Genomic DNA, 15,518 nt, shown 5'->3' with positions numbered 1-15,518 from the left:
GTGTCAGATACTGTTTTAAATGCTATACATGTATAATTTAGTCAACGAACAATAATTATCCCTATCTCTGGTACTGCCTTCACCTTCTACCTCTCCCCACCCTTTGGGGACAACTCAAAACTTTTTATCCAAGTTAAACAGCAGAGAAATAATAATAACTATGTATCACGCACTGTGCTAAATTAGTTACGTGGAATTTCGTTTAATCCTTACAACAACCCTCTCATTAATAAAGTAGGAACTATTATTAACTTTATTTCACTGACTAGGAAATTTAGACTTAGACGGATTAAATAATGTGTCTAAGGTTAGATATCCAATAAAGTCTGATTTCAAAGCCCCCACGCTTAGCAACTCTGTCACACTAAAAACAAAAAATTACTAATTATAATTCATTAATGTCATATAGCAAACACCTACTGTTCAATGACAGTTGGTTTCTAATGAGATTTTGAAACAGATGAGTCAGACAACAGGTATCAGGATCTACACCAGATCAGCAGAGTTTCCACTTCTGTCATTTGAAACAATTCCAATCTGTTCCCAAAGGGGATCTGAGGTGGTGAGAATTTCAATTTCTAATCATTTAAGTGCCAAGATAGGTGATCAGATAGCGATTCACAAAGCGGTTTTTTTGTTTTGTTTTGTTGTTTTTTGTTTTTTTGCTCTCCACACAAGCGAAGCAAAACCCAGGCTCTGACCTACACTGGGTTTGCAAAAAATTACCTCTTAGTAACGACTGGGGATCAGCTATTCCACCACGCCATGCCACAAAGCACTCTAAATTTACAACATTCAATCCCTCGGTGTGAAAAGATTAGGAAAGGAACCAGGGGTGACTGCATAGAGGAGCACGCCCTCCAGAACTTTCCTCTGACTTCCAAGGCACTCTACAAGCCTTCCCTTTCTTTTGTCAGCCTCTCCCCGGGCAGTCCTCCAAACTGAGGGTTGTGGGCGGAAGGCATTGTGCAGGGTCTCCAGCTCTACTCCCCAGTTCCGCACATGTGGGCGTTCTAGACCCCGCATGGACTGGGAGAAAAAATAGGGAAGAGCCTATAAACCTTGCTAGAGGGCAAGAATAACTATCTCTTTCTCTTTGCAGGGCCAGAGAGTTCATCAATTCTTTTTGAGGGTGATGAGCTGAAAAAAAGCGACCCTCTAAGTGCAAGGCGCTTAGGGATGAGGGTGCCCCTGGACACCCTACAGTAGCTTCAGGCTCTGATACCGCTCTGGATTTAAAGCAGGGCGGGTAGTGGCTGGATCCCTCCTTCCCAGCCGAGTTCGCCCACACCAGCAGCCCCAACCGCCCCGCACACCTGTCGCCCCTCTCTCCGCACTTGGGTGGACAGGTGAAGGCAAGCGCAACTTCACCTTGACGGCCCCAGGGGCCAATCAGAGCACGCGACTGCCGCAGCCAGGCAGTCGCAGAGCGTCCCGGCTCCCGCAGCCCGGGGACCCAACAAACCTCCGCTTCGGGGCCTCAGAGCGCTGGGGGCTCCTGGAATCCTCAGGCTGAGGCGCGGAGGCCCCGAGATAGCGAGTAAAAGTTCGCGAGGAAAAGAGAAGGCAAACAGGGAAGTACTCACCAGGCGCAGGAGGGTCACTTCTCCCACCAGGGCAACAACTCGGCTCAATCCGTGCGGGGCGGATACGCCCCTAACCAACCGCTGCCGCCGCCGCCGCCGCCGCCTGGGCCTCCGGGTCAGTAGCCGCTCGCCGCCGCCTGTTTCGAAGGGACCAATCATAAGGCGGGGGGCGTGGTCTGAGGCCCCGCCCCCGGGCCGCAGGAAAGCACGCGACCGGAGAGCGCTCGCCTGTCAGCGCCTCCAGCGCTGCGCCTCTGGGCGTCTCGGAGCTTCGGTGGCCAAGTCCCTCTGTCCACTGAAAGGCGAAGTGGTTCAGTCCGAGCAGGTTCTCCGATCTGGCCCCTCAGCGACAGCCAGATCGAAAGACACAGCCCCTCCCGTTGTTTCCACAGGCCTGAGAGGTGAATGAACCTCGCCTCTAAGAATTGCTTCTGAGCGTCCTGGAATGTTGCGGTGCAGCTGAAGGCGCTTCCCTGAGTTTTATCCTGATCTGTTAAGAGCCGCTCCCAAACCCACATCCACTCGGGAGCTGGCTGGCCTGGCGCCACGGTTTCCAGACACAGCCTGGAACCCAGCAGGAATGGGGGTCCTCAGCAGAAATCTTTCAGAGAGAGGCCCTTCTTCTCAGGTGTGGAGGGATGAGGAGGAATCCTGTAGCCCCAAGTCACGAAAGGAGGATGTTGGCTCTTCAGCAAACACGGGAGCCTGAAAAAAAAACAAAAAACAACAACTTCAACGTCAGGGATGTTTACTAGCTCCCAGGGTTGAAATAAAGCCGAGATGGCCGGACACGGTGGCTCAAGCCTGTAATCCCAGCTCTTTGGTAGGCCGAGACGGGCGGATCACGAGGTCAGGAGATCGAGACCATCCTGGCTAACACGGTGAAACCCCGTCTCTACTAAAAAAAACTACAAAAAACTAGCCGGGCGAGGTGGCGGACGCCTGTAGTCCCAGCTACTTGGGAGGCTGAGGCAGGAGAATGGCGTAAACCCGGGAGGCGGAGCTTGCAGTGAGCTGAGATCCGACCACTGCACTCCAGCCTAGGCAACAGAGCGAGACTCCATCTCAAAAAAAAAAAAAAAAAAAAAGAAAAGAAAAAGAAATAAAGCTGAGACTAGACATCAACCTAACAACGTAACAATCCGAAGTCGGTTATATCTGTAAATGTGGCTTGTTTCATAGCAAAAATAAATAAATTTTTTAAAAAATCACTGGCTTTGTCCCCGAGGCCTGTGTTGCAATCCAGGCCCTTTTTTTTTTTTTTTTTTTTTTTTGAGACAGGGTCTTGCCCTGTCACCCAGGCAGGAGTACGGTGGCAGGATCTCGGCTCACTGCAGCCTTGATATCACGGACTCAAGCGATCCTCCCACCTCAGCCTCCAGAGTAGCCGGGATTACAGGCATGTGCCACCACACCAGGCTAATTCTTGTGTTTTTTGTAGAAATGGGTTTTTGCCATGTTACCCAGACTGGTCTTGAACTCCTGAGCTCCAGTGATCCTCCCACTTTGGCCTCCCAAAGTGCTGGGATTACAGGCGTGAGCCACCTCACCTGGCCCTATTCACTCTTTTAACCTTCCTCAAATCACGTCTCCTCTCTGGGCCTCAGGTCTCCATCTGTGAAGGGTGGGCACTGAACTGGAATGACACCTCTCTTTAGCATTTATTCCTTCCTTCACTCGACAAAACAATGAGATGTACTGTTGCTTGCTAAAGAAACTGAAATGAAAACAGCCTTAGGCTTCAAAGTGCTCAGCAGTGTGGTAAAGGCCAAATGGAAGTCTGTGGAGGTCTGTGAGAGAAGGAACCCCTAACAGTCTTGGAGGGTGATGATGGCAGAGGTTTGAAAGGAGCTAAATTTTGAAAGATGAATTAAGACTCTGCCAGGAGGGAGGGGTAACTGGGAATAAGAATTAATTTCCAGGCAGAGAGAGCAACAAAGACAAGGTTCCAGAGATGTGAGAGCACATGAAATGTTCTGGGAATACTCATTTTGAATGACTAAAGTCTGCAGATTGGGAGACAGATCAGGTGGGAGAAGTAGGCACAGATGAAAGGCCTGGTAGATGCTGAGGAATTAAGTTTCTTTCCCACAGGCAATTGGGATGATTATAAGGAAGGACTGGTAGGAACAGATTTGTGTTTTAGGGGAAAAAAATTTTTTTTCAAAGATGTTTGAAGATGGTAGTAAGACAGGTAGCAATCTCTTAAATTAAAAGATGACGGTTACCTAATTTAGAAGGGATGGTGAGGAAGAGGTATCTGGTGATACCTAAGAAGGTGACTCATCTGGACTTAGTTATTATGTGATTGATGATGGTACCAATCTAAAGAATACAAGGAAAACAAGCTGTGGGGGAAAATAATGCATTTTGGTCTGGAGTGTGTTCAGTTTGAAGTGTGAGAGGAGTGTGCAAGTGGAGATGTTCAGAAGATTGTTGGAAAATTAGACCTGACACTGTTTAAATTGATCTGTGTAGGAGATATAGATTTGAGAAGTAAATTCAACAAATATTATTTTACACATCTTCTGTGTCAGGCTCTATTCTAAGCACAAGGAATCCTACTGTCATGGAGCTTACATTCTGGGGTAGGCGGGTGAGTGAAGATGGTAACTAGGAGTTGACATTTAAGTGGTAAATGAACCTGAAACCAGATAGTGGTTGCCCCTTTTGAAATTGACTCAATAGTCCCAACCATAGAAATTGACCCTTCTGTTCTTAAAACTTAAAACTTACATTTGTTTTATCTGAGTTCCTTCCTTAGGAAAGGATCCCTAGACCTCTCAAAAAGTATCAAAGAACTGAAACTCAACAGATCATCTCAGCCAGACAATGAAAGCCTGGCCCCTCATTCACCCTGATTGCTTCCTTAACCCCTCTCTAGTTCCTTTTTTCTCACACATTGCTACATTTCTTCCCTGCTATATAACGGCCTAATTTTAGTGGTCAGGAAGATGGATTTGAGACTGATCTCCCATCTTTTCAGCTGCAGCACCTGATTAAAACCTTCTTCCTTGGCAGTACTTGTCGTCTCAGTCATTGGCTTTCTGTGCTGCAAGCAGCAGGACCTAGACCAAACTCCTGGTGTTTCAGTAACACTTTTAATATTAAAATCAATCCCACAACACTTTGCTGCTCACATCACCAAAACAGATAGATATTTACAGGACCTATTTTTCAAATCTATGTTTCATAGTGTTTCTGTTTAAAACAAAAGGGCAGTTTGTATACCACCTCATTCAACCAAATTTTGAGTTGAATTAAAGTATTACATTGGATTTCTTGAACCCTAACATCAAAATATGGGCATTGCTCTACAGAAACTTAAGAAAAAAATGTGTTATACAGCTCTTGTTTAATGAGTCGTTAGCTGTCAACTTTTTATTTTTATTATGTGCATACTATGTATCTAAACATTTGAATAGCATTTATTAAAACTTGAAACTATGCTATATGATATGTACACAAATTCTCTGCCTCATACACACACACACATAAACACACTACTTAATATTTCTAAACCCTTTACTAAAATCTTGTCAGCAGTGCATTTTTATGATAACTTGCTTTTTATTCTATTTTGTCTTTGTAACTTCTCTACCTTATAAAACTATAAGGACAGAGTAGTGGCAAGTGAATCCTGAGTCAGGAAATCTGTGCAAAACACTTTTCTTTAAGGCCACATCCTTCACTGGTTAAGTGTGGGGATTAGGGGAGGAGTTTCCCTCCAAATTATTATTATTATTATTATTATTGTTGTTGTTATTATTATTATTATTATTATTTTGAGACAGTCTCCCTCTGTTGCCCAGGCTGGAGTGCAGTGGTGCGATCTTGGCTCACGGCAAGCTCCACCTCCCGGGTTCACACCATTCTCCTGCCTCAGCCTCCCGAGTAGCTGGGACTACAGGCGCCTGCCATCATGCCCGGCTAAATTTTTTTTTTTTTTTTTTTTTGTATTTTTAATAGAGGCAGGGTTTCGCCGTGTTAGCCAGGGTGGTCTCGATTTCCTGACCTTCTGATCTGCCTGCCTTGGCCTCCCAAAGTGCTGGGATTACAGGCATGAGCCACCATGCCTGGCCTTGCCTCTAAATTATTTTAATTCTTGTTTCTTTTCTCCTCTGTAGTGTGTGTGTGTGTGTGTGTGTGTGTGTGTGTGTGTGTGTGTGTGTGTATCTATCTATCTATCTCCTTACGTTTACATTAATTCCCAGCTGGTACCCAACTATCTAAGTACACTTACCATTTACCTATCTTGATTTAAAAACTGTAATTAGTAATTAAGGGTTTCATCTAATGAGCTGCAATCTACTTTCAAGTGTAGGCTTTCTAATAGGTGGTTAGGTTAATAACCATGTTTTAGAGGTTGTATCTTTACATGAAATTGGCATAATTGTAGAATGCAAAACAAGACTCACCAGTTTGACTTTCCAATTGTGGAGATGTGCCCCACTTTTAAAGAAAGCACCATGTTTGGAAATCTAAATTTTAAAAGGTATTACATTAGGAATAATCATTCATCTGCCATAAAGGTGTACAGAATACAGAAGGGTCTGTGATAACCAAATAACCATTGGGTATTGAACTATGATTTGGCCTTTTCACAGCCATCCAAGAATGCTTCTATTGCTTAAAATACACTGTAATTTAAATACACTGAAGACTTTTTTAAAAATTTGATTGGTTTATTAGTTGTTTTGTCCTGCATTTTGTTGTTTTATAAATGTTTTTAATTCTGACATTATTGAATGTCAATCTATGGATTGTGCCTTGTGTAAAGTACTGGATGAAATATTTGGGCAATAGAGGTATTGATTTATTCACAATTAATTAAACTATCTGTTCGCAGATAATCTGTTGAGAGCCAACTATTCTAAAAATACTAAGCTCTCTCTTAGAAGAATGCTACTGATTTGTGTTAACAAATAATATGTATAAATGATTCAATTATATGAAATTTTATAACAAGTTACGGTTAATACTAAAATGGTGTGTTAAATTTATATAGTGGATTGAATAGTGCCACCCAAAATTCATGTTCGTCCAGAACCTCAGAATGTGACCTTATTTGGAAATACAGTCTTTGCAGGTATAATTAAGGTAAGGATTGAAATGAGATCATATTGGACTAGAGTGGGTTCCAAATCCAATGAGAGTGTTTTTACAAGAGACAGAAAAGGACAGAGAGAGAGAAAGTCCATATGAAGACAGAGGCAGAGCTTAGAGCTTTGCTGCCATAAGTCAAGCAATGCTAGGAGCCATCAGAAGCCAGAAGAGGCAAGGAACGATTCTCTCCTAGAGCCTTTGGAGGGCGTTTGGTCTGCTGACACCTTGATTTTGTACTTCTGGCCTCCAGAAACTTGAAATAATATAAATGTCTATTGTTTTCAGCTTTCAAATTTGTGGCAATTTGTTAAGAGTACCCCTAAGAAACGAATACAATCTGTATCTGGAGAGAGATGTAAAAATCTAACAGCCTAGCAAGAATGATTACATTGAGCTACACTCCCTCTCCTACAGTTCATCTATAAGACATCTTCACAAATATTAGCATTGTAGACACGCCAGGCTCTTAAAGAGCACGTGTTATTTCTAAATGGCTTACTGTTCAAGTATCATCAAGTTTCTATCACATTTGGTTATATTTGATAGCAAAAAAAAAAAAAAAATCCTCAAATTCACTTAAGAAAAAAAGGGCAGGTATTGGCTCGTGTAATTAAAATCCCAGGATAGAACGCTCTAAGTTTAGGTACAGCTTGATCTAAGATGTTAGATAATGTCACCAAAATCCAGTCTCTACTGGCTTTGGTTTTCATGTTGACTTTATTCTCAGGTTCCTCCTGGTTATATGATGGTTTCCAGAAGTTCTAGTTCTTCATTCTCTTAGGTTTGAGTCTAACTAAAAAAAAGTGAGTCATTCGATACAGTTCTCAAGTCAGAAGACACAAACCATTATAGGTGCATCAAAAAGCAGGAACTTAACACAGACTTGGTTTTGCAAAACAGTTGAGAAGGTAAACAGGAGCAGGTAAGACAACTCAGAGATTAGCAATAGTAGGAAGCCACTGTAATTCTAGGGTTTAGAGTTCAAAAGATGAGTTTAGAAACCAGGGCCATCAGCACTGGGGTGGGGGGAGTTTCCCAGTGGGACTGGGAACCATGTAGGAGATGCAATCTTTACCAGAGATGCAATCTGAGGCAAAGAGAGTGAGGGAGAAATATCCTGGCTTTTCCCTTCTCATCCTCCAGTCTCCCATCAATACCTTCCATTGATTGAACCTGGCCAAAGCCAGTTAACAGAGAAACCTATAAAATGTAGCCTGTCAGGGGTTAGCCCTCCCTCCCTAGATGAACAGAGAAGGGAAGGAAGGGAACAGATCTGAACACAAATAGGATATATTAGCTAGACTGTTGCTATGATAATGCTGTATAACAAACAACTCCCAACTTTCAGTGGCTTACAGTAGTAAACATTGATTTTTCTTGTTTGTCGATCTGCATGTTAGCTCATGGTTGAGAGGAGGGATGCTGCTTCAAGCTGTAAGTTGAGTTTAGGTGTGCTCCTTCTGTCTCTCATTCTGAGACTTGCAACTATCCAGGGCATTCATTTTTCATGGAAGATAGCGGAAGTGCAAGAGCAGCAGCAGAAACATGGGATGTCTCTTAAGGCCATAGCTCGAAACTGACACTCTCACTTCCACCCACATTCCATTGCCAAAAGCAAGCCACAAAGACAAGCTCAACATCAGTGGGTGGGGAAGTATGTTCTGCCTACTCCTGTGAGAGGCACTGCAAATTCACGAGTCAAATAAACTGACCAGACAATTCTACTACAGGGAGAGAGTGAAGAATTTGGAACAATTAATACACACACACACACACACACACACACACAGAGGCATGTAACTGACACTGCCTTCCTCCTAAAAATACTTCCAGCAATATATCTCATTTTCTTTAAACAAGTCACCTGCCCAATTCTAAACCAATGACTGTGACCTAAGATACGTGATATTCTGATTAGCTATGCTTGAGTCACATTCCAACTCAGGAGCTGGGGGTGGAATCAACTCCACTTACAACATATGGACTAAGAGACGGAAGAGGGTGGTTCCCCTGCAGAAATCAGAGTACTCTTACAGAAGTAAAGGCAGTGGATTCTGAGTGTCCAACAACTAAGTCAGCTAACACCCAAATGTGATATGTGATAGTGTACTAAATTTATTATTTTACATAAGGAAAAAAGAATAAATTGTAAGTTTGTAAAAATCTGGGGAAAAGTAAAATTCTGCTGCTATAGGATCAATGAGTGAAATCAGTTTCTCATTCTGAACAACAAACAAAGAAAACAAAATTTCAAAAACAGTTACTCATATCCAGTATTTGGATTCTGAGTAAATAAAATGACTGTCCACAATGTTGTTATGAACTAGAAAACCACCACCATGAGAATTATGCTGAAGCTAGATGCTAGATCAGGTCAAGAGAGAGTACTCTGTAGGAGTCATATTTTCTTGGGATATGCTATGGTCTGAATATTTGTGTCCCCCAAAATTCATATGTTGAAATCCTAACCCCTAAATTGATTGTATTAGGAGGTAGGGCCTTTGAGAGGTGATTAGGCCATGAAGGTGAAGCCTCATGACTGGGATTAGTGCCCTTATAAAAGAGACCCAAGAGAGCTAGCTAATGCCTTCCACCATGTCAGGGCACATCTAGAAGATGCCATCTAGGAACCAGGAAGTCCTCACCAGACATTGAATCTGCCAGTGCCTTCATCTTGGACTTCCTGGAGCTGTAAGGAATCAATTCCTGTTGTTTATAAGCTACCCAGTTTACGGTATATTTTTACAGCAGCCTAAATGAACTAAGACCGGATGGGAGAGAGCAGGGTTTCTAAACCTCAGCACTGTTAACATTTTGGGCCAGATAATTGCTGAGGGGGGCTATTCTGTGCATTGTAGGAAGCTTAGCATCATCACTAGCTCCTACCCACTAGAGGCCAGTAGCACCTCTACCTCCAAGTTATGAAAACCAAAAGTGTCTCCAGACATTGCCAAATGTCCCACTGCGACACAAAATCACCCCTACTCAGGACCTGGGGTGGAAGGGAAAAGGGAGAAAACAAGCAAACCCCTTTCTTTCCCCCGTCTCTATACTTTCTTTCTCATTTTGTGTAAGAGAAGATAGACCTCTGGGGAGTGCATTTTATCTGGAAGCCTAGAATATAGGTAGGGCAGGAGACAAAACCGATAGGATCATATAGTGGGGCGGCGGGGGAGGTCTCCATACCAGCTGCTCTCTCAAGGAGTTCTGGGTCTTTGCTCAAGTCAATGGGAAATCATCAAGTGGGATGGGGAACATGTAACCAGATTTGCATTTTAGAAAAAAAAATCACTCTACTAGTGTAGAAAATGACCCATAAAAGTACATATCAGAGCAAGGGACATACTTCTCTTTAATATCACTTATAATTTGTATTTTATTTTCACCAAGAGATGCTCCTATTACCCCATCACTCAGGAAATCCCAAGGCTCTTAGAAGCTGTGTCAGAAACCAGGAACAAAAACAGTATGTATTCCTTATAGCATCACAATTAGTTTTCTATGTGATGAGCATTATTGTTTGCTGTTACAAGGTCTTAACCACTTGAATAAATCCAGACCTATAGGATTAAGCTTCTTGCTCTGTCTCCAGTGCCCCACCAGTTCCGGCCTCATTTCTCACTGCTGTCTGCACAGGTGGCATGAGATCCAGAGACACCAAACTGTACTCAGCTCCCCCAAACTAGGTCTACCTTTTCAGGCATTCGGAAATTTACTTCTTTCTTCAATGTCCTTTCCTCACCAACCCTCTCCCTGGTGGGCCTGCTACTTCCCACTTACTCTTCATTAATAAGCCAAATTCCCTTATGCAATAAGTGCTAATCTCTGCATTTCACAATGGTGAAACTGAAATTTAGAAAGAGACTGTGCATCCTCCCTCCCTTCCCAGATTACGTGGTCTTTTAACATCTGTGCAACTCACCACCTTCCTCCTTTTGCTCCTGCCACCCCTTTCACCTTGAACCCCTTCCCTCCTACCTGGACCCACTGATTCAGGGCTATGCCTTTAAGTCCAGCAGAAGTACCATCTCCTCTATGAAACTTTCCCAAGTTCCAGGGTAAGCCTACGGCAAGTTCCACTGCAGCCTTTGTAACTCTCTCCGGGCAGTTACTGGGTTTTGTTCTTTTTCTTTTTTTGAAGACAGGGTGTCGCTCTGTTGCCCAGGCTGGAGTGCAATGGTGCGATCATGACTCAATGCAGCCTCCAACTCCAGGGCTCAAGCAATCCTCTTGCTTCAGTCTCCCAAGTTGCTGGGACCAGCACAGCCCCTGGCTGATTTTATTCTATTTTTTGTAGAGACAGGGTTTCCCCTATGTTGCCCAAGCTGGTCTCAAACTCCTGGGCTCAAGCAATCCTCCAGCCTCAGGCTGCCAAAGTGCTGGGATTACAGGTGTGAGCCATTGCGCTCAGCTCTTGTTACTGGGTCTTAATCATTTCTGTATCCTCCATGGAGTTTAGCAAATGAATCTTGTACTTACTGGGAACTCAAGACATTTTCGTTGTATCAGAATCCAATTGATGCTAGCCTCAACACAGTTTTCCACTGACTGGTTATTTTTAGAATTCCAGGGTTGTCCTAGTATTTTGATACAAAAAAACTGCTTGCTAATCATGTTCCACTTTGGCTAATTTTAGGAGAAAGGGAGATATAAACCCATTACTTATAGAAGGTGTTTTATTGTATTCACCAAAGGATAATGGAGAGAAGAATGCAACAGTGTAACAATGAAGGAAGGAAATGAAGTAATTCCTGCTTTGGGGGAAGTATACAGCAGCTGTGCACTCAGCTGTAGGAATGTTTTCAAAAGCAAAACAAAACAGAAAGATGATTGGATACAATGAAGCCAATGGAGCACTTTCAAGAGAGGAAAGGGAAGGTCCCATCACTGCAGTTAGCTGCATACTCTGAATTTGTGAATCCTGCCTCAAGACTAACTATGGGAGAAAGGATTGCTTGAGGGAATATTTTATGTGAAAATTGTTAACTTTTCTGTTTGCTATTCTCTTTGAACTTCAAAGAAAAGGAAATGATCAGAGGACTATTACAAATTCACCAGGACTTTTTCAGGGATGACAAAAGTTCCATTGACGTAATGAAAGACAGTATCTTTCTGTAAATTAACCCCTCAGATTCAATAGGATGTCTTTCAACATTTAAAGAAACGAGTTTGTATATTTATCAAACTTTGTTCCCAAAGAAAAGCCTGTTGCCATTATGTTTGCTTTATTGCCAAAATTGAATACAACTCTTTAATAAAATATAAGCAATATGGTAAGATGAAGAGCAAAATGAGATTTTGCCTAGTTCAACAGATAGAATTGAAGTAACCATCAATTTGATTGGGCAAACAGGGCTTGCCAATTAGAATGCAGGATTCCCTGGAGCCTTTTAAAATACAATGTAGAGAAAGTCTTTCTATCTAGCCCAATATTTACAGTTGTGGAAGTTATACATGTAATTACAACATAAATATCAAGATTTCTTGAGTGAAACTGGGTACAAGTGAAATAAAGAAAAGTTATACTTCAGAGTTAAAAGTTAATATCATAAGAGAGAAAAAGGAGCTAGACCCCTCCCCTGTGATCCCCATCACTGCACATCCCAGATTTCACAGAGAAGAGGGGTAAACTTGTGATCGTTTACTCTCCATGACATCAGCATCTCAGCATGGTGATGATTGAATGTCCGTAATTCAGTCAGGCGACCCAGGAGACAGGCAAAGTGTTGAGGGTTTTCAGGTTGGTGAATCTTACACAACTTTTGTAGCACATCAAGAAGTGGCTCCTGAAGCTTCTCTACTGCCTCTCTATCCTTTATGTATTGTCTATCTGTTTTGAAGTTTAAAATAAAATGACAAAATTAAAAAGTGGAAAAGCATTAATTCAGCATAATTATAGCAACGTTAACTATTTCGAAGTGTAAGTTAAATGTTGTACACAAAATGTAAAAATTAAGTGTTCAACCTGATGAATTTTTATGCACACACACACGTAATTATAATGAGATCAAGATACAACACACGTAATGCTTCCCAGAAGCCTCCCTAATTCCCCTTCCAATCAAAACCCCTAAAGATAACCTGTAGGGTGGACATCAGCATCCTTGCTGTTGAGTATATTCTCAGAAGTGAAATGACTGGGTCATAGGACATATCCATGCACAACTTTAGTAGGTTCTGCTGAATAGCTTTTCAGTCACAAGTCATAATTTTTATGGTAAAACAAAATAACAACTAGCTTCTGCCTCAATATAGTGTATAAAAATGGTCTAAGGCTAGCGTTGTTTTTATGCTTTACAAATCATGAACATGGCATCATTCGACTCCCAAATTATTAAAGTAACCCAAAAATATAGAAAAAAAAATATGGAAAGATGTATTCATTTCAACAACAAAAAAACTGTTGAAAAAAATATTTTCAACAACAAAAAAACTGGAAATATCCTGAATATACAAACATGTTGTAAAGATTAAGTAAATGATTGTATATGCATACAATGGAATACGTAGCACATATTACAACTTTACCAATGTAAATTTTAATGACTTGGGAAATGACTTTTGAAGAAATATAAACTCAGAAAAAAGTTCCCTATTATGTTAAAAAGTATGTAATTTCATTTAGATCCCTGCTCCAATGCCACCCACTTAGAAAAGCCTCCCGTGACCACGAATTAAAACACCATTTTTGTGCCACTCTCTTTCTTTATATTCTCATTACATTTTTTGTAGCATTTACCACCTTCTGAAAAAATATTATTGTTTCTTCATTTATTATCTTTCTCATCCTACCAGAATGCAAGTTGCATGGGAGCTGTGTCTTATTGCATTCCCAGGGTTTAGCACCATGGTTAGTACACAGTAGGTGTTCAATATACATTTATTAAATGAATAAGTGTGATTTTTTAAAAAAGACTGAGAAGAAGTGTACTGAAAGGTTAATAATGGTTCTATTTGGATGGTAGAATTATAGGCCACTTTACTTTTTCTTTATATTTCTGTGTCTTCCAGATTTTTTTCAATAAATGTTATTACTAGTATACTGAAAAAAATGGCATAAAAATTAAAATGTAACATTGAAATTACCTGGAGAGAGGATAACAATTGCTGTAAGCAGAGCATACTCCTCTTGAGTCATTTTCAGTTCCCCAATACTTTTATAAAAACTAAACATAGGTGTTATATATTCATCAGAGATACCTATGGGGGAAAGTTGCAGTCATAATAAAATTTTTGAGTGATGAAACAGTGTAAAACTAGAAACACATTATCCATATAAACACATGCTAATTTTGCAACTATATGCACACATTCAAATAATGACTGTATATTTATTATTTTTGTTATATGTCCAAAGGAAGGACATTGCAAAGACAATCAGTTGACAAAATTCTCAAAACATAGCCAAAGCAATGAGTGTATGTCTAATTTTGGCAGTGTCTTTGTTTCAGTCACTACTGAATAATCAATGATAATGCTGCTGAATTGCCAAAAGAATTTCAAAAACGTCTTCATTTTCCAGGTGAGATTTAGTGAATCTTTTGAATATGACTATCGATAATTAAGGCAGAGATCACATCTTAAACAACTAACAAAAAATGGTAGTTCTTCAGTCCATAAGTATAGACAGCTTCATTTCTAAATGGGCCAGTGCTCTTATCAAAGGGTTCTGATCTCTTCCTGAAGCACCAAGCCATTACCTACCAAGCGTCAGTACTTGGCTGTTCTCTTCAAACCCAGTATGTCCAAAATCAAAGACACCATGTACTACAGAACTAAGCTCCCCCATGTTTCTCCAAATCCACTTCTTTCCTGGCGTTCCCATTCTTGGTGAGTGGTATCCACACCACCCAACTCCCCAGGCCTGACAACTGAGATTCAGGGACCCAGGCCTGTGACTTCTCCTGCTCACTCTCACCTGATGCTCCCTCACCTCTTTATCGCACCTGGCATTTACTTAATTTAAGCTTCCAACTCTCTTCATCTGGATTACCGCAGTTGCTCCTCACTGGCCTTTCTGTCTTTAGTTTGATTCCCTTTGATCCATCCTCTATCCAGGTACTGGAATGACCTTTCTAAAAATCAAATCACACACTTTCTCCCTACTTCTTACAAAAACCATCTAAACCTCCCCATGGCTTTAGGCATATAGTTTTAATTTTCTTCCTTTTAACGTAGGAGCCTCTAGGACCTGTACCCTGCCTATCTCACTATTCACAATAAGAAGATTAATAGTAGGAGTAGTCATTATGTATTGTGCAATATTTTAAGCATTTAATATACCATAATTCATTTAATAGTTGTAAACCCTATGAGGTAGATACAGAGAGGTTATATAACTAGCCCAAAGACACTCGGCTGAGAGAGGTGGAACTAGGATTCAAACCAAAGCTGGCAGGCTCCAAAGTCCTGACAGTGGGAAGGCTAAGCTGCACTCCATCACACTGCATTTCCTCTAGCCACCCTCGGCCACTTGTAGTTCCCTAAACAATTCACATTGCCCAGTTTTTGTACATGTTGTGCTCTCTACTTGAAATATCCCTTTTCTCTTTCATCTAGCTCACTCCTCTTTGTCAGTTAAGACTTCTAACCAGGTGCAGTGGCTTACACCTATAATCCCAACACTTAGGGAGGCCAAGGCTGGAAGATTGCTTGAGCTCAGGAGTTTGATACTTGCCTGGGCAACATGGCAAAACCCCGTCTCTACAAAAACTACAAAAGTTAGCTGGGTGCAGTGGCACATGCCAGTGGTCCCAGCTACTCAGGAGGCTGAGGTGGGAGGATCACTTGAGCCTGGAGGTTGAGGCTGCAGTAAACTGTGATTGT

At 41.5% G+C, this 15,518-nt stretch overlaps 2 protein-coding genes across 12 annotated transcripts in view; both read right to left on the bottom strand.

Annotated features, from left to right (window-relative positions):
• The window catches only part of GAS2L3 (growth arrest specific 2 like 3), a 52,022-nt gene extending 50,292 nt beyond the window's left edge, over nucleotides 1-1,730 (bottom strand). For 2 of the 4 annotated variants that reach the window (XM_077954792.1, XM_077954793.1), the window contains exon 1: nucleotides 1,587-1,725. The gene's annotated coding sequence lies outside the window, so the exon portion shown is untranslated. Of the gene's footprint in view, nucleotides 1-1,586 lie in introns of all 4 variants that reach the window. The other 2 variants (XM_015152565.3, XM_015152568.3) reach the window with 2 other exon arrangements.
• Nucleotides 1,731-11,350: 9,620 nt separating this feature from the next.
• NR1H4 (nuclear receptor subfamily 1 group H member 4) overlaps nucleotides 11,351-15,518 on the bottom strand; it is an 84,904-nt gene continuing 80,736 nt past the window's right edge. For all 8 annotated transcript variants that reach the window (XM_001090297.5, XM_015152563.3, XM_015152561.3 and 5 more), the window contains 2 exons: nucleotides 13,779-13,892; nucleotides 11,351-12,522 (listed from right to left, as the gene is read on the bottom strand). In XM_001090297.5, the coding sequence (XP_001090297.1) occupies nucleotides 12,284-12,522; nucleotides 13,779-13,892 (353 nt within the window). In that variant the 3' untranslated portion in view covers nucleotides 11,351-12,283. The remainder of the gene's footprint in view (nucleotides 12,523-13,778; nucleotides 13,893-15,518) is intronic.

The sequence above is a fragment of the Macaca mulatta genome, chromosome 11, assembly GCF_049350105.2.
Source record: "Macaca mulatta isolate MMU2019108-1 chromosome 11, T2T-MMU8v2.0, whole genome shotgun sequence".
NCBI lineage: Eukaryota > Metazoa > Chordata > Mammalia > Primates > Cercopithecidae > Macaca > Macaca mulatta.
The sequence above is the reverse complement of the archived record's forward strand: the minus strand, read 5'-3'. Positions and strand labels throughout refer to the sequence as shown.